The 25,355-nt window shown below is 35.5% G+C and overlaps 2 protein-coding genes across 9 annotated transcripts; one reads left to right on the forward strand and one right to left on the reverse strand.

Annotated features, from left to right (window-relative positions):
- Window positions 1–1,251: 1,251 nt before the first annotated feature.
- On the reverse strand, window positions 1,252–11,823 carry LOC103724265 (uncharacterized). 5 transcript variants are annotated; one of them, XR_606797.6, is made up of 5 exons: window positions 11,676–11,823; window positions 6,494–6,585; window positions 6,146–6,303; window positions 1,693–1,892; window positions 1,252–1,578 (listed from the first exon to the last, which is right to left on the reverse strand). XR_606797.6 is itself a non-coding variant. In XM_088708490.2 (5 exons), exons 3-5 carry the CDS (start codon window positions 6,566–6,568, stop codon window positions 1,796–1,798), a joined length of 330 nt encoding a protein of 109 aa, XP_088564616.2. In that variant the 5' UTR covers window positions 6,569–6,585; window positions 10,874–11,115; window positions 11,676–11,814; the 3' UTR covers window positions 1,652–1,795. The 5 variants fall into 5 exon arrangements, 4 of the variants coding, with proteins under 4 accessions (XP_008813695.3, XP_088564616.2, XP_089782630.1 ...); XM_088708490.2 differs by lacking the exon at window positions 1,252–1,578 and adding an exon at window positions 10,874–11,115 and having other exon boundaries at window positions 1,652–1,892; window positions 11,676–11,814; XM_089926504.1 differs by lacking the exon at window positions 1,252–1,578 and adding an exon at window positions 9,031–9,182 and having other exon boundaries at window positions 1,652–1,892; window positions 11,676–11,794.
- Window positions 11,824–14,350: 2,527 nt separating this feature from the next.
- LOC103724261 (Prefoldin chaperone subunit family protein) lies at window positions 14,351–25,007 on the forward strand. 4 transcript variants are annotated; one of them, XM_089926633.1, is made up of 11 exons: window positions 14,352–14,672; window positions 14,784–14,844; window positions 14,951–15,118; window positions 15,378–15,441; window positions 21,870–22,066; window positions 22,307–22,340; window positions 23,225–23,331; window positions 23,574–23,719; window positions 23,810–23,887; window positions 24,245–24,323; window positions 24,492–25,007. In XM_089926633.1, exons 1-11 carry the CDS (start codon window positions 14,470–14,472, stop codon window positions 24,546–24,548), a joined length of 1,194 nt encoding a protein of 397 aa, XP_089782759.1. In that variant the 5' UTR covers window positions 14,352–14,469; the 3' UTR covers window positions 24,549–25,007. The 4 variants fall into 4 exon arrangements, with proteins under 4 accessions (XP_089782760.1, XP_089782759.1, XP_089782758.1 ...); XM_089926632.1 differs by having other exon boundaries at window positions 14,355–14,672; window positions 15,378–15,450; XM_088708491.2 differs by having other exon boundaries at window positions 14,357–14,672; window positions 15,378–15,450; window positions 23,663–23,719.
- The last annotated feature ends 348 nt before the right edge of the window (window positions 25,008–25,355 follow it).

Here is a 25,355-nt window from a genome sequence, read left to right on the forward strand (position 1 = left end):
ATTTTTGTGTATCCCACACCCTAGTCATGGGTAAATAAATTGAAATTGAGATCCTAAGCTGCTACATAAAGACAGATGGCTCCCAAACATCCAAAAGCTGTGAAAGCTGCTACATTATTTGATCATAAAGACGGATGGCTCTCAAACATCAAAAAGCCATGCATCGCACGTGCCACATAACACAACATGATCTGCCGCATCCTATTTGATAGCCATTCATTTCTATAATTAGCTGATATAGCAGCCAACAAAAGTTGCCCAACTCTACAATGCAAAATGTGCATAAAGAATCCGAACCCAATGCATTGAACTCCATCTATAGAAATGCAATCATACACACCAACTTGTAGCCCTAGAAGTAGGGGATGGAGGAATCTAGGCCACCACAAAAGGGGTACACATTAGAAGCCACCCATATGCGTGGATTGCTCACCTTTATCGGTGTTTAGGATGGCCAACAATTGTTGGCTGTCGTGTCCTTTGCGAGGTTTATGTGAGACATCAGTGGATCGTGTCACATGGTCGCTCCCAGCACAAGAAGGCGCATCTTGACACACCCCACCAGTCCCGTTTCATCTTCTACTCCTTTTTTTCCCACTCTAGCCTCCCCTTATTGTAATCCAACCATGCCAACAGTAGGAAGAAACAAAAGTTTGAATAAAATATTTATCACATCAACACCAGTCCATATCATTAGAAAAAAAGGTCAATCTCGGTGTCTTAACCACGGTTATGGTGGTAACCATAGTCCCAAAGGAACCTATTTCTCAACTTGGTTAGCATCCATGGGAAATCAGTGACTTCAATTACTTAAAAACCTATCATTTGATCTCTGGAGAACCATTGAGGTTAATGTCACCCTTGAAATGAAATTCTAATCAGTTTTGTCTTGCATTGCATACAGTAGTTACTTTTTTTAAATAGGACGGAGGTTGTATCGTTCGCACTAAAGAAGGATTCATCTTTCTTTACACGAAATTCTTCTTCCTTTACAAGAATCCACAACTCGATTGTGCAATAGTGGTTTAGGTATCTATGCAGCCAGATGAACATGGTAAAAAGATCAATCATTCTTTCACATGAAAGATATAACCTTTTCAAACATGCCATGTTCAACGATAAAGCTGCATTTAGTTCTGCATTAGAGGAGAAAAAAAGAAGTGGTCTAATACCTTCAGTATGGAGAAACTAATAGCCACTTCTACACTAAAATATTTAGGTACATAAAAGGCGCATCAAATTTCTTCCTTCTTTGCTTGCCATCAAGAAATCTTACCTTTTTTTTTAAAAAAAAGTATAATAATAATAACAAGGAATATACTTTTCCAAGTGGTCAACAAGACCCACAAAACTGCAGAATAGAAGAATAGACGACTTTTAATTATGGCAATGCCTGCCTAGAGCGGCATCCTCTTTATTAAAGTGACAGGAAAGGAATCCCTATATGCAGTTTTAAAAAAGCAGGGTGGGGGAAGGTAGGAGGCTACTCCATTCGAATATATATCTGTAATTGGTACGTCTGACAAGTTGTAACAAAGCAATGAAGTTCTTGTTTCAGTGCCCATGTTGCTCATGCTTCTGCTTCATGAAGACCAAAAAGAGCAAGCCGAAGGAGAAGGTAGCCAAAGGTGATTAAAGTAAGGGTCTTTGAATTTGTTTAGCTTCACAATAATGTAAACATGCTGTCCATACCTGTGCTTGGGCTCTCTTGGACAGTATTCATCAATTGTAGCTATCTGTCTAAGGGTCAAAAAATGTAATGATGTCTTCTTTCCGATAACGATGCCCTACTCTGTTAGTTTCCTTTGTCTTTCTCATTCCCTTCATTATTTAGCATACCCATCTCCTTCATCTGTTGTTCAATTGATACCAGACCAGTCTGTGCAAGAAAGCTGCCAAAAAAGAAAGATCGTTAAAGGTAAGGATTAAGGAAACATTGTAAAGTTTTTATTTATTGCATAAGTTTAGCCAATTCAGAATTCGGATTTGGAAAGCACATCGTTTTATCCATGTGATCCAGTGGCAAAGGAAAGAAAAGGTTTTAATCTCCAATTAAACAAGTGGATGCCAGTTACATGATTTAGATTCTTCCAGCCGACGAAGGTTTGCATAAATATGAAGCAGAAAACCTGGCCTCTGATGGACAGGCAAAGGACGTAACAGCATTACTGAACAGAGTGAAGAATGCAAATTGTAATTATATAATCCGAGATGCAGTGAGTACAAGGAGGTTCAAGTAAAAGCTAATGATTGACATATCTCTTCAGCCAACGAATAGAAAGTTCAAACACTTTGCTTTCAGAAAAGCTGAAATATGAGGCATCCAACACCAGTTACCATAATCATTCTATATCTTGTAAATTCCATAATTTAACTACAGGTCTGTCGATCCACAATGTACTTCAAGCCTTTATTCAGCAAAAGATTAGTTGATGGTCCATCTATTTAAGTAAGGATACAAAGATTATCATTACTTTGCAGACATCCTAACACAGACTAGCTCCATGTCAATTACTTAGCAAAGTTAACAAAAATTATAGCACTTCGTAACAGGAAAGTGAAGTCATATGCATCTAACATGCAGATCTTAGTACATACAGGCTGCAAGAATGTTGTCACCAAAAGCAGATTATTGGCTGATTTGTCAGGACACAGAAAAAAAAGAAAAAGGAATAGAGCGAGCAAGCGAGTGAGTGAGAGTGAGAGAGAGAGAGAGAGAGATCGGATGCTTCGATATAGTTGCTAAAGTGCAAAAGATTCTGCACAGCTGAGTTAGAATTATTAAATGCAAAATTACTCAATTTAAAGTAAAACTTTGCCGATTTTAAGGGAGAGATACATGTGTATGAATCTAGAAGCTTCAGAAAACAGAAGTCATGAACAGTACACTATGTTTTCTCTGATCATTCTGCATGACACAGACAAGATATTCAATCATAGCCTCAAGCACCTTTTTGTTCATGCACTGTATGGTCATGAAAATTCTGCAACCTCGAGTTGGATCAGGTTAATTGAAGTAGATTGAGGATGATATGGTAAATCTTAACACCACTACTTAAAAATAACAACTAATATGCACATGCTTTCAGAACACAAAACATAAGAAGGTATACAAAAGATAGACCATTATAATTAACCTAAATTGCAGGCATCAATGTGTAATATTATCTTACAAATTATCACAATTTAGCTGTAAATTTTTCATTCTGGAATATAGAATACAAAGAACTGAGCTAATATTTCTTCCACACTTGCCTTAGCCACCACTGCATGATAGATGCAAACCTAAATAATTTTTTAAGCATCTATTCAGCTAAGGCACCAATTATAATGATTATTAATTTATCTTCTGATTCTTTTTCCTATTATCATTTATATCTAAGTAAGCAACCATTTTTATTAAAGATAACAATTTCCCCATTGGAAAGGGAGTCCATTAACCTGACTGCGGCCTCAGCTTCAACAAATGAAATGAGCAAAAACTAATGGCTCTTTGTCTAAGGGCCAGCAACTGGGAAGATTAAGCATTATTGGAATATAAATGAAAGATCTCACAAAACATAATTATGCAGGTGAATGGTTTCACTATAAAATGCATTGTTGTGACTACTGAAAAAAACCAAATGGGAAGAGGTAAACAACCAGGTAAAAGCACAAGAGGAATAACATGCCACCTCAACTCAATATATCTTTTCCATGCTATGACCTTCATAGAACTCTCTGAAACAGATAAAATTAGAGAGAATGTTCTCATGTGGGTTCCTACTAGTGTCCTGCTATCAAAAATACACTTATATGCATATACATATATATCGGTGCACTAGAATCCGGTCAACTGGATTTCGACTCAGATCCCATTAGGTCCTGATTAGACGATGGCGGTCCCACATCGATGCTTAGTTGGGTGTAATCTGCTACCTCTAAATTGCTTACACACTAAAAATCATATAATTTGGAGACTTCTAGACATGCATCTAGTGGTCAAAAATTAGATAATTTAAATAACAAGAAGCCATACATGTTTTTTGACCACTCGATGCATAGGCTAGAGATCTCCAATCACATAATTTTTTGTGTGTAAGTAGTTTATATATCGTTGATCACATCCAATGGCTCGAATCATTAATGTGGGGCCCCATCATCCAAGTCAAGACTGACCAATTCTAATTTGAAGTCCAATCACATAATTTTTGCGTGTAAGTAGTTTAGTTGGAGTTGATCACATCTAATGACTCGAATCATCAAAATGGGACCCTATCATCCAAGTCAAGACTAACCACTTCTGATTTGAAGTCTGGCCAATAGGTAGGGAGTAAATTGCTTATGCACTAAAAATCATGTAATTTGTAGACCTTTAGACATATATCTAGTAGTCAAAAATTGGACAATTTAGATAACAGGAAACAATATATGTTTTTTTGACCACTTGATGCATAGGCTAGGGATCTCCAATCACAATTTTCTGTGTAAGTAGGTTAGATGTAATTGATTACATCCAATGACTCGAATCATCAATGTGGAACCCAATCATCCCAAGTCAGGACTGACCAATTCTGATTTGAAGTCTGATCGGAATATGGGACCCCATCATCCAAGTCAAGACTGACCAATTCTGATTTGAAGTTTTGAAGTTCGACCAATAGGTAGGTAGATAGGTAGGTAGGTAGGTAGGTATGTAGGTATGTCCAAATGAACGTGCGTACATATGTAGGTACGTCCATATGAACGTGCGTACGTACGTGTGTATGTATTTGTGTGTGTGCTTATAACCTACCAATTAGTTCAACCTACCAGTTAGTTCCTCTAGTTATTAATCTTAGCTCCCGCTCTCTTTATGGTTAGGAATTCTCTTTGGTCCTTGAAATATGAGGTTACGAAGCTTTTTAGTTGTTCTATCATTTTATACATCACCATCATTCTCCCACTCAAAATTTTCTATTCCACAAAGCATCAAGATGCAAACTAAAATGATGCTACTCAAAAGTTTGTTGCTATACTGCACTTTTAGTTTATCACAACTTCTAGGTATAGCAAAATATCCCAACATCCCAAGTGTTTTAAAAAACTCAGTGTCCATGTGAATATATGCAGCATTGCTCAAAACCATATTGGTAGATAACGGACAAAGAATTTCAAATACAGGGCAGGTTTTAAACATGTCCGCTTAATCACTTATGATTCCTCTTATTTTCTCAAAATATGAGGTCAAGAAAAGTGTTTTAATTGTTTTATCATTTTAAACATCACCATAACTTACGATTCCTGGTCAAAATTCTCTTGAACGAAGCATCATAAACGCAAACTGAAATGATACTACCGGTATACTATGCTGTTCATTTCTCACAACTTTTAGGTATAATAGAATATCCCATTTTTTTAAAAAAAACAGTGTCCATGAAAATATATACAGCAATGCTCAACAATGATGTTAAGAAGGTTTTAGGCAGGTTATAACACAATACAGCAAATGTTATAACACAAAATAACTTAAAATATAAGGCAGGTTTTAGGCACCAGTTTTGCTTATTCACTTAGGAATTTTCTTTTATTTTCCCAAACTATGATGTTAAGAAGTATTTTAATTATTTTGTCATTTTAAACACCATCAACAATCTCGTAGTCAAATTTTTCTCCTTAATGAAGCATCACAAATGCAAATTGAAATGATACTACTCAAAAGCATTGTTGTTATATTGCATTATTTCTCATAACTATTAGGTATGGTAAAACATCCCACATTTTTGAAAAACTCAGCATACAATATGAATATATGTAGCATTCTCAAAATCATCTTGGTTGATCACCCAAAAGAATTTAAAATATAAGGCAAGTTTTAGACACCAATTTGCCTATTTATTCTACTATGCAATGCCAACTCCCCATGCATAAGACATCTTACTTCCATGTTTCCCTACCCCACTTTTTCTATCCCCAACATTTCCTCGCCCCACCTCACCCTATCCCACGTTTTGTCTACATGTTTCTCCTCTCTCCAATTGGATGTTAACCATAAGATCAAAGATTCCAGTCCTTTTTTAATATTGATTATTTATTTGTATTTTCTTATTTTTAAAAAAAAAATAAAATAACATGTGCATTGGACATGCCAGATTCTAGTTCACATATAAAAGGGAGTGATAATTACCCATTCAGCAGTATGAAAAGCATTGAACCTATGATTACAAGCAAAAGAACATGGCCAGCAATAATGAAGTCGCTTGATGAATACGCTAGCGAAAGCAAGGCAGTAAGACAGACTCCGAGCAGCAAAAATATAATTTTGAGTGCAAGCCATGTGGGACCCTGGAAATCAACAGAGAATGAAGATCAGATATCTTCACAGTCTAACAGTTTATATATATATATATATATATATATATATATATATATATATATATATATATATATATAAGGAACTAAAGCCACTGACAATGGTTTGGAATGAAAGTATTTAAAAAGATATGGCTGATCAGGGTTTAGAAATTTTACACACATTAACACCAGATGCTAAAGCTCCCAGCAACACAGCTTTTGCAGATGATATATCATTTGAGCCGGGCCTTTCCATTATAGTTCTACAATAAACTGGAAAAGCAATCCAACATCATATACACTGAAATTGCACTCTCCTTTAAAAGAATCAAATAAGAATGTATTACAGATATAATTAAAACAAGGGGGGAATGATTCAGGTAAAATCAGTGACCTTTTAAACAGATCATAACTATGCATCCCTTGGTGTTCATGCATAAAAAATTTGGAAAATTTTGTCATCAGTGTATTCACATAAATAAATTACCTTATTTAATCTTTTGATATAAAAAAATGAATATATATGCATAAACAAAAGCTGCAGTAGCAGATTGTCAACATTTTATGCCCCAGCCCTATGGATAAACATGTTTTGTGGTTTTCTATAGTATGCTCAAAGAAGATGACATGCTTGCCATATCATATCCTTTCATATCATCGATACTTGATAGCCAATCCATCTTTGAGGCTGTCCAGTTTAGAAACAGAAGATTCATTTTCCTCACACTGGCTTTTCATCTAAACTAAACCCTAGGCAAGAAAGATCTTAAACTAGTATGAATCCACCCGAGCTCTAAGCTCTAATGTTTTGAAGGGGATACATTCTAGACAACCATTTTTCCCTAAAGACATCAAGGTACTTGATTTGGACTTTTTTCCTGTTTTCCGGCACATCTTTGATAGTTATGGCAGTTCCAAAAAACCTTAGCCAATAAAGGATGAAACAACGGATCTATGAATGCATGCATGCACACATATAGATGTATGGATGGTGAAAAGATATCAAGCAAAATAGAAGAAAATTCAGTTACATAGAATACCCACCTAAGCATCTAGAACCAGATGAGGTGGCTTGTGCAACGTCTTTTTATTTGTAATATCCCATAATTGAAACCTAAACAATATTTTCCTCCTAGAAATCTGCATTGTTTTCCTCTTCTAAGCATATCATTTTGCATAATATAAAGAACCAAAACCCAAACAAAATTTTCCTGCATCCCCCAAAAGAACCCTCCATTGGTTGGCTCTTCTAATCATATCAATTCCACCTAACTTTACAATGAAGTGGATCCTTCTTCTCTTCCTCACATTCCAGTCTATTTAGTCTGTGATTCAAGACTATGATTCCGGCTAGTCAAACCAAATAACTTTGAATGCAGGTTGTCTCACCCGAATAATGCTAACTGGGAATGGTGTTGTTTAAAAAGAAGTACCAAAAGTTCCTCTTCCAGACAAGGGGATTGTCACCAAGATTCACTGTATTGGTATTGGTACTTACTGGTGCATATAGTATGGTATGCCTAGTACAGCATTCCACACCCACTATGGTACAATACATCCCCATATTGACACAAGATCGGAAGATTCTTTTCTCATGCCCAGCCATGGTACCACTTGAAATCAGATGGTATGCGTTAGTACAACATGAAAGTGGATAGAACCGGTATGTTCTGCCCGATACATGCTGGTTTAGCCCTAGTGCCAATATCAAATCTAGATACTATACTGGTACTTTATTGGTACAATATAGTATGGTATATTCAGCACCGAGTGATACAAGTTGGCATAGCAAACCATGGTTGGCACCCCCATCCTGCTGGGGTAGGTCCCAAGTTTGTACCCAGATTGTAGCATTCCAACCATTTTTCTCGAAAAGTTTCAAAAAATAAAAGGAAAAAGAAAAAGAAGAAAAAGAAAAGATGGTCCGCTTCGAGCCTCATTAGCTTCATGCATTTCTTTTTGTTTGATAATATACTAATTGTTTCCTTTTTGAATTTTAAGCTTCTTGGCGACCATGCCATTTTCAAGATAATATTTACCATTTTATTAAATGATGTCTTAGCACTATGTCAAAGTATCTATGCCAAAAGAAAATTGGCTGGCTTTTTGTTGTTCTCCCATGAAAAAGGCTTTGATTTTTATCATGACAATTGAAAGAAATAGGGAAAAGATAAGATCTTTAAATAAAAAGTCAATTAATTAAAAGGTGAGGATTGATCCAAAGATTGTTGCATATGAAGCATTTCTTACCAATTGCCACCCACTTCCTTTAAATATTCTTCATCAGGAAGTGCTCATGGCACATGGTGCATAAAACTTGCTTGATTGGCATAGTAGAGCAAGCATGCACGTTGGATCTAAGCAAGAGTAGTGGTAACTTTTAATTTCCAAGATTTTATATCAATCAATTTTTTTTTGCTTAAATACATATATTAAAATGCAGAAAACATATTTTCAAATGTCTAAATTTCAATAGGACTTTTACTTATTTAAACAGTACATAAGCGTATATTGCTTAATTTATAATTCTCAACCTCTTCAAGTTTCAACCCGATACTTCCCCCCCTACATAAAGATTTGCAGCTATTAAGAAAATAATTGATAACTTTTCGCTGAAATTATAAACTATCATATGATTTTTCTTAAAAAATTGCCTTTTCAAAAGACTAAAACACTAAAACTCAAAACACAATAACATTTGAACAATTCTTCGCTCACTTCCATTGGCTTCCTACTAGCAATCTTTTGCTCGGTATGGTATTAAACACCTTCCCTGTCCAGATTAAAGAATCAGAGCCTTCTGTTGCTTAGAAAGACAATCTAAATGCTCCATTGAGTTGATTCTTCCACATTTTTTGCCCTCCTTTGATCTGCAGCAAACATACTTCGATTGAAGTGACCATTTGCACCCCCTCTCCAGGCACGATAACTTCAAAATTATCAAATTGGAGTGTAGATCAAGAATGTCATCTTCATTCAATTTGGTCAATAGAATTGATGTCATATTGATCAAATATTGATATGGATCAAGGAACAGAAACATTGGAAAGAACCAGCTCAAAAGACATCTCAAATATGTTTTTTTATCTAATGGAGGCTTCCCATTGCTCGAAGAGGATGATAGGAGGGTGTTCTGAGCCCAGATCCAACAAGCAGTCACATTTGTGAAGATGGTTCATATCTTATCATGTTTGTAAGTCCATAATGTCAGTCTATTGTGCTAAGGACAACTTTAGAATAAAGAAAGAATAATGTTTATGAGTACTCTTCACACTATAATTCCATTAACAGTGACAAGGTTTAATTGACACATTTTCCTTTCTCTAAATCCCAGTTAAATTAGATACTTGGACATACATAGTCTAAGTTTGAGTGGATATGATAGGGTAGAGGTCCCAATTTTTAGCAACTTTTAAACTTTGCCATTGGATAGGCTTACAGAAGAAAGGGCAGGATCTCTACAGAATTATAGGACTGACTGATCCTCCTCCCTTCTCTTCTTTTCTACTCAACTATATTCTTTTTCCTTCTAATCCTTCTCTCTTTGATCCTTATTTTCTTTAGTTATTTATTATTATTGTTACTCTACTATAAAAAAAGGATGGCCTAGTGCATGAGGCTCCTACCATTGCAAGGTCCAGGAAGAATCAGATGTATGCAGCCGTACCCCTGTGTGTGTAGAAGTTGTTTTTGTGTCTCGAACCCGCTACCTCTCAGTCACAATGGAGCAGCCTTACCATTGCACCAATGCTAACCCTCTACCCTAGTATAAAAAAAAACTATATTACTTTTTTAATGTCATATGCCTTGTTATTTTTTGATTTTATGTATCTTTGGTGATTTGTAATATTGGTGTGCTTACTCTTTTATTTATTTATGCAAATATAATTCTTCTCACTTTCTCTTCAATTCAGCAGAATTATTTGTTTCAAGAAATTTGATTTCATTTATTTATTAGCTTTGACCTTCAATTACTGAATTTGGTTACAAGATACTTACAAACCCTTAAATTAAGTTATTAAATCTTTTATAATCTCACTCCCACCATCCTCCCTCATCAATCAAACCTTGAATCCCAGTTGTTCTTCATTGTTGTCCTATTCTCAAATTTTGAATATCAAACAACTAAATTAACTTAGAACTCCAAGTTAAGCATTTTTAAGTCCTTTTGTGCATCACAGAATCATTCATAGGAGATATTGCAATAAGCTAATGCTTGGTAACAAAGCTAAACATTTTGCTCGCTCTTGTTATTCTTCTCTCCTTTCTCTTCCATCTTCCTTCAATTTCAAACATTTTTCCTTTTTATTGTCTTAGGAAAACAAGGTTTTCAAAATTGAACTTGATTCAAAATTTGAAGTGAAAGCACCAGACAAAATCACCAAGAGGGCTTGGCATATGAGAAAACTTATACCGCAACATTAGAGTCTATCATGGCTTTTAAGAAATCCACATTAGATATTCTTGTTGGTAGTGCCCTCAAAAGCCATGAAAAAGGTGCAAAGTGACATCTAAAGGTGCACTCATTCTTATAAGTTTTCAATCCTTTTCAAGTACTCACCCCAATTTCTCAAAAAGCCATCCACACTTCCTTTATAGTAATTGCATTTTTGGGTTCACTTGGAGTAACAAGTAGCACATGTAAATCATTGAGGAAGTTTGAAGTGGCAAATTTCCTTGTAGATCATAATGTGAAATCTTCCTCAACTTGGCATATAACCTCCAGAGCTTCTTCCATTGACCTCGAACGCTAAATGAGAGAGAACTCCTCTTCATTGAGGAAAAACTTAAGGGGACGGATTGCTTTCATAGAAAATAACTATCATTAAATTAATTATACCACAATTGAAAGCTGGAAGGACATGAAAGATTCAATTAAATTAGCCAGTGCAAGGATGGCTTGAAGAAAAGAAAAGCAATTGAAGCCTTTCGCCTTTAAGTTTCTTTAGATCTGGAACAATCAACACCAGAAATAAGCCGTTCAAGTCTACCAACAATCTCTTAGCAACAACCTAACAACGTTTTTTTAAGAACACAATATGGGCACTGAATTCAATACTTGCAAAGGATTCAGCCACTTCTGTCCACAAAACATTGATCAGTTGGTGATTTCCATTGACAAGGCTAATCTCATTGACCAGATAGCAACAGAAGCAAATTAAGCAAGAAAAAAAAAACGGGAGGCAGCATAATCTCCATAGAGAACTCATAGAGGGAGTCGAAGGAGGGAAAGGAAGCAGGCGGAGGAGGAGATGGAGGCATGGGAAGGGATCAGGGGAAGGGGAGGCGGAGGAGGGGGAGGTTGCGATGTGAAAGGGGAGGGGGAGGTGGGGAAAAGAAGAAAAATTTGGAAGAACAAGTACCTGTGCTCGTTCTCCGCCGTCCGCCGGTGACCGCCGGTCCCGTGAACCCCCAAGAGCGAGGAAATAGGGTGGAGGGTTTCGCACGACAGGAGGGGATTTGGGAACGGCCCAGTTTCCTTTAATTATCCGCACCTCACCCGTTTCCTTTAATCGAACGCAGCCATTTTCATTCCAATAATGCTCCAATTCTTACTATTATTATTATTATTATTATTATTATTATTATTATTATTATTATTATTTAAATATTATTCTGAATTCGATTTCATGAACTAAATATACCATAAAATATGGTTATTCCTATTTTCCATGGGAGGTTGGAGTGTGGCATTGCAAAGCACGCGATGCACCGCAGGTTCTTCACAACTTCGGGATGGTTATCTCTCCCTTCGATGGATGTTAATGTTGCTGGGAGCTGGTGCCCTTCCTTTAGCGCCAATCCGTTATCGTCGAATCTGGACCGAGGTGGGAGTGTAGCTCAAATGATCCTAGGGTCAGCTAGAGGCGGGCTAAGCAGGCCAGTTGACATGTTGATATTGGGTCCCTCCAGAGATGGCCTACAAGAAGTTCGCTTGTCGAAAGATATATAGTAGGAGATCCTTAGATGTTTAGTTAGAATAACGAGACAACAACATGGAAAGAAGAGAATTTCAGTAGGGTCTCTCTACCAGTAATATTGTGTGCGAACCTGACGTCTCCGGCCTACTCCTTTATATAGAAGAGTCCATTTTATCGTTACATGGCCTGATGTGGCATGCAATGATAATCAAATAATAGTTGTTAATGCGACCATGGCATTGGTGCCAATCTGTATGGGCGGTGGCAACATTGGTGGGGCGCAGGCCGTGGCGTTGCCACGACTGTAGGCTGTCAGAGCTGTCGCTTACAAGGATTGTTAGTCCTTGTCAATACATGCTAATTGTTCTTTTCAGTTAATGACTCCTTGGTTGATTAGCTCCTCAGCCGAGGCTGAGGTAGTTCACTTTGGTTCACTTAGCTGGGGCCAAGGTTGTTCCTCGGCTCATGTTCGAGATAAAAAGGATAGGTTTGCCTTGAGGTTGAAGTGCCTAATATTTTCCCCAACAATAGCCATCATGTTTTGCCCATCTTGGAACATAGTCTTTACAACTCATCCTAGGAATAGAAAGCATCATGTTGGGATGCCAAACACAAGGGTTAAAGGATGAATGACAGCCACCCATTTTCTAGATCGGTGATGTGGTAGGGAATTAGGATGCCAAACATGATGATTAAGAAAAGAGTCGCAGTCCATAGATAAGCAAAGTAAGGGCCATCCAAGCATGGATAGACTTTTGTGGTGCAAAATACAAACCACAGAAGATCCCAACTCTGACTCCATAATGTGGCTATGTTTGGACAAAATTATCGTCTAGAAGTTTGAGATCTTATTTGAGGTTGTTGTTGATAGTAAAACTTTTGCAAATTAGAACTTTTGCTATGAGAGCTTTTACAAAAAGCTATTTACTGTTTCATAACTATATTCCTAAAGTACCGTAGAATTTGACATTTGTTTGGTAATTAAATTGAAAAAGTGCTTTTGGTATGATAAATGATAATAAATAATATTGCATAGTATTGTATAGTATAGTGCGATATAATATAATATTATATGCTATTATATATTAAATATTATTACAAAGTATAATATTAATATAATATAATATATAAAATTATGGCGTAACATAACAAAACAATATAATATAGTATTATTATAATTATCATATGAAAATACTATATAATATAACATTATAATATCATATAATACAATATACTAATGTATTATTATATATTAATGTATTATTATATAGTATAACATTATTATAATGCGATATTATGTATTTTATTATTGTAACATAATGTAATATAATATGATGTTGTATAATATAACAATATGATATGATATAATAATAATGTTTTATTATATATTAAAATATTACTACATAATATAATATTAATATATGTAATATAATGTAATGTAATATAATATTACATAACAATATTACTGTATAATATAAAATAATATTATATTTTATAGTATAATATTATAATATAATATGATATAATATAGTAATGTGTTATTTATTACTATGACAATATAGTGCTGTGTCGTATGATATTATCATAATATTAGTATAATATTACAATGTATAATATTTATGCATCCTTATCTCTTAGGATCCTCCCATCCCTTGGCCATCTCAAGGTAAACTCTGACGGTAGTATGTCCTCTAGTGGAGACAAAGTTGGAGCTGTTTTTGTGATCAGGAACCATGACTCCATGCTGATTGCTGCGGAAGACGATGCACTTTCAAGGTATCAGCTTTTCGGGTGGAGCTCAGGGTATCGTGGGAGGAAATTTTCTATGCGAGACGGATGTTACTGGCTGGGAGTATAATTCTCGTGGGAGGCTCAGTCATGATGATCAAGTGGATACGAAAAAAGGGGCAGATGAGTATAGACCTTTCAGGCCATGCATATATACACTGGGATAAATAGGGCAGCTAACTCAATTTTTTTTTTTTTTTTTTTTTGTCTAACAGTTTGAAAAGATTTTATGGACCTGCCATGCATCTACTCTTCTACCGAGCCGGCGCAGCTAGTGCGAAAGAAAAAAAGAAAAAGGAAAAAAACCCGTCGCAAACGGGGACCGACCCTTTCTCCAAAACGAGCCGGGACTGCGAGCGGCTTTGCCTCTTAACCCCTCAAATATGAACCCCCGGCAAAGCTCTGACTTCCCGACCATCTCCTTCTCTTCTCCCACTCCATTTTCTCGATGGGAGACGGAGCGAAGGGCACCATCGCCTCCCTCGATTCCCTCTTCTCCCCCGAGGAGGTCCAGAAGGCAGCGCTGCGTGTCGAGGACGCCATTGCCGACCGCCGGAAGGAGCTCGACCGCCTCCGTGGCTTCATCTCCGACAACTCCGCCCTCATCCACCTCGTCCGCAAGCTCCCTGACGAGCTCTCCCATGACATCATGGAAGGCTCCTCTTTTCTTTCCTCTTTTCGATCTCTTTTCCTTTCCAATCTATCGATTTCATCGTCACAACCTCCAATTTGAGATCTTTTTGGTGATTGAATCCCTCGGCAGGTCCCATTTGGGAGCGCGGCCTTCTTCCCCGGCCGTTTGATTCATACGAATGAATTCCTGGTATTTTTTTAGTTTTCTTTTCTTCAGTTCTATTCAAGAATCGATTCTTTTTTTTTGGTCTGTATTTATTTTTAATATTTGGTGTGAATTGTTTGTGGCATCTTAGGTGCTATTAGGGGAGGGGTATTATGCGGACAGAACAGCGAAGCAAACGATTGAGATACTGCAGAGGAGGGGAAAGGCTTTGGAAGCTCAGGTTGAGTCTTTGAAGGCGATGATGTCGGATCTCGAAGCGGAGTCTAAGTTCTTCAATTCAACGGCTACCGAGGCTGCTGTAAGTCTTGCGGTTTATGAAGTTTTTTTGGAAAGGAAACAGTCCTGTCGTTTTGCTTGTGATTCTTTTACATTTGGAAAAAACGAATATTTTGTATGTTTGTGCCATTTGGTTTTGGTTGAGAATATGAAGCATTGGTACATATTCATCCACTCGACCCATTCTTCTCTCATTAGATTTTTTTTTTTTTTTTTTTTTTTGAGTAGAATCGTAGTTTAATTTCGTATGCTTGAAAATTCATTCATTTCCTCTCAAACAGGAAGGTCTTGTAGAAATAAGGGAGGAATACATTGAAGATACTCCAAAAGATGTGTCTGAATCTGGTAGATATTGTAAGCCTCAATTGCTCATTTGTTTCTTCTCTCGCCATCTGTATTAGCTTATGTGCAATGCACTTGTTTTAGCAATCATCTAGAAATGTTTAGTTTGCATGTGTTAAAAGTACTGTTAGTTGTAGTGTCTATTCCACAATTTTGTATATTGTGTGTACATGCTTTAATAATAGGGTATGACTTGTGATAAATTTCTAGTTGCGACTGTCATTAACCATGTGTTAGAAGTACTGTTGTGTTTGTGTACTGTCAGATAATTGGAATATTTTGTCTTGACCTTTACTAAACCTTTGAAGGTGTCTTACATGGATATGACCATTTGCGTCGAGGTTTCCTTTATTCATTATCTATAGGCATTCCTGAAACTCCTTGTTATTCTTTTGTTCCACTCGCTAGATCCCGCAACTTTTCATTTAGTATCTGTCAAACAGTTCATTGTAGGTATGGAATCTTCAATCTTTTCATAATCTCTCTAAGGGGCTCAAATTTAAAGTTTGACTTTCAGCTGATGTCAGCAACTAGAATCAAGCTTTCCTTTTCCATGTGATAAGATAGTGTCTTGAAATAGGTCTCTTGAGATGTTTGTTTTTTCAGTTAATTAGAGATTCTAAGATTAGTATTATGTGAGTTATTTGGACCTATTCATCTTAACCAAGTCACTGTTCAAAAGCTTTTATCCGTCTTAAGGGCATTTTGTTCTTCCTACATTCCTAATGCCTTTATCCCAGATTATATGAACCCAAATTGGGACAAATTTAGTCCTTTTTGTTGTGCAACTGCAGCTCCCCTTTTACATTGGCACTCTTTCTTAACCTTTTTGTCTATTTTCTTCTATCTATTTTGAGTGTTTAAGTCTTCAATTATGTTGATCCTATGAGTTTTGAATTTTGGTTTCGTGCGTGCTTTTCTTTTCATCATTTTCATTTTGCTCCTTCCCTCTTTGTTGTATTCTGTTTGCATTTCCATTGAAAATTTGGCTTCATTTTTCCATTGAAAATTTGGTTTCGTTGTCATTGTTATAGCAAATTTCGAGTATGAACCATGTTCCAAGAGAGGTAAGGGTGACACATATGATGAGGATTAGGCAAAATAGAGTTCATGTGGGTGCAATATTTAGACTTGAAGCATGTTGTGCCAGCTAGCATGTGGCCTTAAAGATCAACTTTCAAGCAGACAAATATATGCTGAGGCAACATGCAAAGCATCCACTTATAAGAAAATAAAGAATCAATTTTATTTGTTGTAACTGCTCAATAGGTTGACAAGCCCAGTATGTGCCTGCTTTCTGAGCCACCTGTGGCTTGCTGTTAGTGATCGTGTGACTTTCCCAGTTAGATCAAAATGAAGTGGAAGTTCACAAGCTAGGATAATGTAACCAGCAATTATCAACTCTTTTAGAACCAGGTGTGGGAAGAATGTTGTCTTAGAAAAGAGGGGAACACAAAATTAAAGCTGGTAGGATCTTAGGATGCTAGGTCTGATATAAGGGCTTGCCAGAATTTCATGTTTTGACCTCAGTTTTTTTTTTCTTTTGCTAAAGTTTGACCACAATTTTTCATAAAGATGAACTCAAAAGGTAATATTCTTACGGAAAATAAGTAATGGATGAATGTTCTGATCTAGCATTAAAGATTCATTTTTGCAATCAAAAACAAAAATCAGGTGCTGGTTGGGATTTTCTAGAGTAAATCTGATACTCATATGACATGAAAGAGCTATAGGAATAAAGGTATATCTATGATTAAGATCTATTAGAAAAAGAGCAGGTTATGACTATACAAAGAAGGGCACTGGGAAGAGCTACTACACACACTTTGGGGCCTATTGCACATAGGTTTTGAAGGTCTAATGCCTCTTACGGGATCAGAACAAAATAACAAGAATATGTTCTGTAGATTACCAATCTTCATTGATCAACTGTCTTAAGTCTATCACACAAACAGTACCCTCATTTATAACAGCAAGAAACCCTACCACGCCCACCCCCTCCCATCAAGCTGTCAAATAAGATCTGTGATCGTTTGCTGTCAGCCCTTTATTCAGCATAACTCAATAGAAACTAAAGATAACTAGAAAGAAAAGGTAAATACTACAGATTGACAACAAAGGTAATAGTAAATATAAGAGTAGTCTCTAAGTTGCAGCCCTCCTATGTATCAGGGCATGAACTTGAATCTCGATCAATATACATGGTAGTTGCTTCTTGCTAAAGTATGAACACATATATCCTCAGTTATTGATCTAATAATGGAAGACTGAAGATGAGGCACAGCTTCACATGAATGAGCTGGCCTTGAATTGGCTCAAACTAGTGACAAAGATGCATTAACAGATCACAATGTTGTTAAAATTATTGATTTAATGGTGCTTTTCCTTGTCAAAATAGTTTATTTTATATCTTTCTTCATTGCCAAGCATAAAGTTATGGCTAAACTAGTTTGTTGTCACGCAATCTGATATTCAATACTTGGCTGTGCTAGCCTGGGCCACACTACAAGCTCTGGGAGAGGTTCATATCCATCCAGATGTTCATTGGATATGGTATGGACAGACATGTAGCTTCACCAGCTAAATGTTACAATAAGTCTGTCTATATTCTTTTTGATACTTGAAGTGAAAGTGGAGGCCAAATGAAACCAGGTGTCTTGAAAGTTGGTTGTAAGGCAAGAAAAAGCAATAATTTTTTGGTTGTAATTATCACGATGACTCTGCAACTTGTGTCTAAAGATATGGAAGTGCAAAGTGACAGACCAACTTGGCATGCTATTGCACTCAACCAATTGAACATACATACCAGATAGATAAAAATATTCTGCATCCGAAAGGCAATGTGAATCTTAGAAGGTAGATTTTAAGAAAGAAGAGGGTTAATGGCTCAAAAAGACAATGTTGAGCATTACTGTGTGAAAAACCTGTACACACTGAAAGAGATTATGTAACAGTTCAAGGACCACGGGTTGAAGGTAATTTGTTGAAGAAATAACTAGAAAACAAGAAATATTACGCCGAAAAAGGATACACAACTTCAAAATAAGAGACATGATGGTCTGAAAAGACCCTAAATAGTTTGAAAACTAAGTCTCCATGCATAGCATAAATAAAAGAGTCATAATAGTTGAACTCAAAGCAGTAGTCAAATCAGTACAAGAACAAGGGAAAGTTAGTAGGAACAATTAACTTTAAAAGTTCTTAAAGATAGAATGAGAGAAAAGAGGAGCCATAGGATGTTTAATTTGATGTTTCAAGCAAAACCAAGTAGAAATAAATTCCTGACATTCTAGAGACATGGATGCATTTTGCTGGCTATTAGCAATATTACTTCTCTCTAATTAGAGCTCAAAGTGCCTTTGGAGGCAGGAGGTAGGGAAGGATCATAATTCATAACAGATCTTACATAGTAGATTACGGTCAATGTTGACAACTGATGATCGGGAAAACTAAAGAAGATAGTTTAATTGTTATTTGTTGTCCACAAGAAATTTTTCTCAAGTTAGTATCATCCAACATATAGGAGGGGTGGCAATCCGGGTGCGTTCGGGTTAGATAAGAGTCGGGTTGGACCCGGGTTGGGTAAAAAATTTGTTAACCCGCACCTAAAGTGTCTATTAAACAGGTCAAAAATTTGGATATAAACCTGACTTGCTTATTAAATAGTTAACCTGACCCGACCTGCATAACCTGTTTATTAAGTAGCTCAAATCTGGTTAAATAGGTCAAGTGGGTTTTTAATAGATTAAGGCCCTGTTTGGGGGAGCTTTTGGAGGGCCAGAAAGCACTTTCTGGCCCTCCAAAAGTACTTTTAGATGAAAAACTGTGTTTGGTAAATTTTTCAAAAAGCTGTTTCAGCTTTTGCGGGAAGCTGAAAACAGCTTTTGGGAGGAAGCTCCAATTTGGAGCTTTTGGGAGGAAGCTGTTTCAGCTTTTTCGGAAAGCTATATTTTTGACAAAAATGCACATATTAAAATAACATAATTACATAGTTTATCCCTGTATAAACCTAAAAATCTGCTAGAGCCAAGAACCCAAGCCGTCAAACTCCCTTCCGTAAGAAAAGGTATTTTTCTTTTCAATTTTTGTATGCATCTCTTGAACCACATTTTAGAAGAAAAAAATTTTAATCTTTTTTCATACCTTCCAAAATCAATCTATTGTTTTTTTTTTATCATCAACCTCGCAGCCCACGCTGAGGTCCTCCTCGAGCGTGGACCATGAAGAAGAGCCCCTGGACCGCAGAAAATTATTTTATGGAAAATTATGAAAAATTATTATGAAAAATTATTTTATACTAATAATTATAATATTTTATACCTTTATTTTTGTATTATACTATAAATATAATATCATATTATATTATATCATAATACATTAATATGTTATGTTAAATAATTTAATATTATGTTATATTATGAAAAATTAATTTATACTAATAATTATAATATTTTATACCTTTATTTTTGTATTATACTATAAATATAATATCATATTATATTATATCATAATACATTAATATGTTATGTTAAATAATTTAATATTATGTTATATTATGGAAAATTAATTTATACTAATAATTATAATATTTTATACCTTTATTATTGTATTATACTATAAATATTGTATTATATTACATTACATTATAATACATTAATATGTTATTTTAAATAATTTAATATTATGGCATATTATGGAAAATTAATTTATAATATTAATTATAATATTTTATACCTTTATTTTTGTATTAAACTATAAATATAATATAATATCATATTATATCATAATACATTAATATGTTATGTTAAATAATTTAATATTATGTTATATTATGGAAAATTAATTTATACTAATAATTATAATATTTTATACCTTTATTATTGTATTATACTATAAATATTATATTATATTACATTACATTATAATACATTAATATGTTATTTTAAATAATTTAATATTATGTTATATTATGGAAAATTAATTTATAATATTAATTATAATATTTTATACCTTTATTATTGTATTATACTATAAATATTGTATTATATTATATTACATTATAATACATTAATATGTTATTTTAAATAATTTAATATTATGTTATATTATGAGAAATTAATTTATACTAATAATTATAATATTTTATACTTTTATTATTGTATTATATTATAAATATAATATATATTACATTATATCATAATACATTCATATGTTATGTTAAATAATTTAATATTATGTTATATTACCAAATATTAATTTACTCTAATAATTATATTACTATTATGCTATATTAACATAATATTATTTTATATTACAATAATATTATACTATATCGTATATTTATGTATTAATTTATGTTATGTTTTATTATGTTGTGTTGTATAATACTATGCAATGTCCTTTATGGTAATTTTGTCATATAAAAGTACTTTCTCAGTTTGTTTACCAAACACAAAACAAAGTACCACAGCACTTTACGAATGTAGTTACCAAACAGCAAACAACTTTTTATAACAGCTCTACTTCAAACAGCTCTACTTCCAACAGCTCTACTTCCAACAGCTCTACTGCCAACAGCTCCCCCAAACAGGGCCTAAATCAATTTAAACGGGTTAAACAGGTTAAGTGGGTTCGGTTAAACGAGACAGAAATGGGTTAAGCTGGTTTTAAATGGGTTAAATGGGTCGGTCATGACCCGACCCAATTATTAAATGGGTCAAAATAGATTAAACGAGTGAAACCCAAACCCGCCTAACGCAGGTCGTTTGTGGGTGGGGTTGACGAGTCAGGTCAAAAATTTTCACTTCTAATTTAAGTTGTAAATCAAAGTTATTATTAAGGTGTTGAACAGGAAAACCATGTCAGTATTGGAATTGAGAAACCTTTTTGGCAATTTTTATAGCTTAACTCAATGCAATAAAAATTAAACAAGGTTAGCTAGCAAAGGTAATGTTGTGCATTATCAGATTAAGTGGTCATATTTCCAATCTTTGTAACTAATCTGAAATAAAGTTCTCATACTCTCTGGCCATGTAACTTGATAAGCATATTGCAGTAATTTGGTAGTTTATTTTGAGGTGCTCACCAAGCTTTTGTGATTATACTAAGATATGGTTCTTTTTTCTATTATATGTGAATATAGTACATGACCAACTAATGTGTGTGTATGCACATGACAACAGTACAGACTAGGTATCTCCATCAGTCTGTAATAAGTTGGTCAAGTGAAAAACTTTGAATTAGTGACTCCACAAAATTTTATTCAGGACATGAAAAAAAATGAGAAGGAAACTTTATCTGTATAGAGATGTCTAAAAGATGTGAAGGAAGTTTTAAGTTAAGTTAGTATGTGCATATGGTTAGTTATGAATGGTCTGCATATGCAAGGGAGAATTCTGAGTTCTTGCTCTGTTGGATTCCGGGCATATCAGTTCCAAATCCTCTGGACTCTTCCAAAGAAGACAATTCAGGAAAGCCTGATGAAGACGAGGTGCATGCTCGAATTATGGCAAAGCTAGATGAACTTGAAAAGGAAGAAATTGAAGATGGAAGTGCATCTGGCAGTGATGAAGATGCTGAGGATAGTTTTCAGAGTAATGTTAATGATGACAAAAATGAAGCTTCAAAGGTAAGGTTTGATTGCCTGAATTGAAGACATGCTTTTGTGATTGATCAGTCCAGAATCTTGTGTGTTGTGATTGAGTTGGTTTCCATGTATGATGACATAAAAAATAAGTCATCGAACACAATACAAAAGTTTAGAGGTCAGGAAATGCCCAATTCTACTGCTTGGCTCTCATTGATGACTTCTATTTTGTCCCAAATTTTTCATTGCATTAACTTATTATGTGTATGTTTTTGAATTCAGATTGCAGATTTAAGCATGCAATTTTCTACCAAAGGTTAGTTCAACAGTATCCTGCATACCCTACATTACTTGTCTTACAATCTGTTTATATTGGTGGGAGTTGAACGCAATTTATTAACTATTCATTTTTGTCATATTATGTTCAATCTGTTTACATATAAGTTTGATATGATGATATGCAAATTTCATGATATTTTGCTTTTTCTTTTAAGTTTATAATCTGTACAAGGTAATTTGAAGTATTGAAAGAAGTTCTTCTGATTGCTGTATTATATAGTCCCCAGGACTAGGTTTTGATGTATGAAGTGATACCATGGTGCTGGTTGATGGGGAAGAAAAAGTAGCACTGGTGGATGTTGATTCAATCTAGGTTAATCAGAAGGTTTCAGTTGATTGTAGTGCCTCGCTTTGCTGGTCACAAGGGCCCAATGGACAGCAGAATTGTGCAAATGGCTGGTTATGTAGTAGTGAAGGGCTCGGAAGGGGGAAGAGGTAGATGAACAGGGTTAGAAGAAGATGATAGAAAGAGGAGATGAGAGTAGAGAGAGAAGTAATAAACAAGCTTTAGAATAATCATTTATCTAGCCTGTCCTCTTTATGCCAGAGAAGTAGATCACCTATATTTCTAAGGGCTCCTAAAATGGTCATCTCTCTTGAATCTCTCCCAAATCTCACTTAAAAAGAAAAAAGGAAAGTAAAAAATTCTAGCAGTGCAAGTATCAAAGTAACATTTTCCTTTGTTTTATTGGGAAATATGGTGAGCATCACCATCCTGACTTAAACTCAGGACTTCTCCAAAGAGAAGAGTGTTGCTGACCAGCTGAGATAATTTTTTCAGTTGGCTAAAGCGACATAATGTTAACATTAAATTTTCTTCTTGAAACTTCTTGACTGGTTTCTGTCATGTTCTTCTTTCAGCTGGTTCCTTTCAGTGTGACAAAGAACAGCCTGACAGTATGCAGAAGTCTCCGTTGCCACCTGAGCGAAAGGAAAATCTTCACAAAGCTTCTATCCCGAAGCTGGAGGCAAGTGTTTATATTGATTCGTGGATTTTTATTGAATTGTATTTGACTTTTTTTTTTGGTAACAATGGCATTTGACCTTTTGAGTACATATGACAGGCCAGCACAGATGGCTGGCATGAATGTAGGAAGAACTTGTGTTGCCACTGGATGATCTCCATGATTGCGTGGAAATTTTTAAATTTATTGAAGCAATAGGAGTCTATGATTTTCTTCTTAACATGCTTATATGTATTGTGTGCCAGTTCTGGTTTCTGCTTTTATTGAGATCTGTATCTTCATCAGTGATCTCTTCTGGTCAAATCCGGCAACTGATGCAGGAGCTATTTTGCAGGATTCTTCTGAAAATTCTGCAAGCCAAAATTCTAAGATTGGTTCAAGTAGTCACAGGGTGTGTCTCCTGTCCCTTCTATGCCTTAAATTCTTCCACTCATGTTGAGGATTTAAATCTCATTACGAGTATACCGACTGCCATGTGCAGGCATTTACAGGCTCTATTGTTGAACATAGTCATGGACTCGCACCCGTCCAGTCAGCCAAAAGCCCCACCCCAGAACAGGTACACTGACAACTGCACAATATTTTTCTTGTGTGTATTCTCCACTTCTTTTGCAGTAACAAAATCAGGGACCCCTACAATGAGGTGTTACATGTATTCCCTGGACCATGGTTGCACTCTGGTTCCTCTTACCACTTTGAACTATTAGTGACAAAAATTTATTATTCCTTTCATGAAGTTTTCTTCTTGCTATTCCTCCGCTACAAATTCTAGCAGCTAAATTCCAGCACAGCTTGTCCAGTACAACAGAACTGGTCTAGCCTCTGATCTTTGCAAAGGAATTACACCTAATTAGCTGAAACCTAGGTGCCTTGGATGGCTACTTCAACTCCTCATGAAACTAATGTTGTTTTGCAGGCTTCTGGGTCAAATCCGTCCAAGCCTGTCTCCAGGTTCAAGATGCAGAAAGGCATCCGCTGATACTGGACAGATACTGGTAAATTATCTGCAATAAAGTGCACTTTTCTTTCCCTTTCTGGATGTCTATGCAAGTTCTCAAGGGGGAACAAAAGAATGTGAATCATCCTTCTATAGAAGGACAGTTCTATCTGCACTTCTTTCCTGGGCTGCGAGTTAATGCTCTAAGATCTTTTTCCTGTTACAGTGCTGGAACCAAGCATCCCGCATGTTGATGCCGAAGTCTTCTATCACCTGCACATAGTGGGGGAATTGGAGAAAACGTGGTTTTCAAATCCACAGCATGTCAACTTCAGTCAAAAGAAGGCCACGTATCATTGATGAAAACCTGGGAATTTGACAGAAATGTTTCTATTTGCCCCTATCTTTTGGGGAAAGAGATTGTGGTTGAAGACTATATTTAGTTGGCTGAGTCTGAGTAAAATATTCTAATGGAAGTTGGGATTGGTGATCTTGCGGAGATCTGCTCTGAAAACATTATGTGCAAACTGATTGTCACCTATACAAAATAGCCTATGAAATCTTAATCCCGCTTCAGGTAGGAATCAGATCAGTCGAACCATCTCGTGGCTTTTCTCCACAACTTTAGCTTCCGTCTCAGCTTGAACGAAAAGGTTCATGGAGTGCCTAGCTAAAGCACTCAACTGATTCTGGAGAACGGTATAATTTCAATTTTTGGGTTAAATATCAATTCCATTTATAATTGTTTTTTCGTCATTTCTTTATTTTTTGATATATAGTTCCATTTATGATCCGTTGGTAGAAATCTTGTTTACCTCTGTTGTATGTGACATGGCTTTCGGCCTGCTTGGTTTGGTGTAAGTGGGCTGCTTAGAAGCCCAGATCACAGCAGTTTATTCGGCTCTTGGCTAGAGCCGGTTCCCACTTTTTCTTCTGAAATTGGGCCATTAGGTATTCAGGTGAGATTCTCTTCGGACCAATCAAATAAGGACGTGTTTGGTTTGCGACTAGAATCTAAATTAGAATAAATCAGAATAGGGATCGGAATGGCCATATTTTCCAATATATTTAGTTCATGACTAGAATCTTT

This window comes from Phoenix dactylifera, chromosome 12, assembly GCF_051530095.1.
Source record: "Phoenix dactylifera cultivar Ajwa chromosome 12, Ajwa_hap1_PhDact_Kaust_v1.1, whole genome shotgun sequence".
NCBI lineage: Eukaryota > Viridiplantae > Streptophyta > Magnoliopsida > Arecales > Arecaceae > Phoenix > Phoenix dactylifera.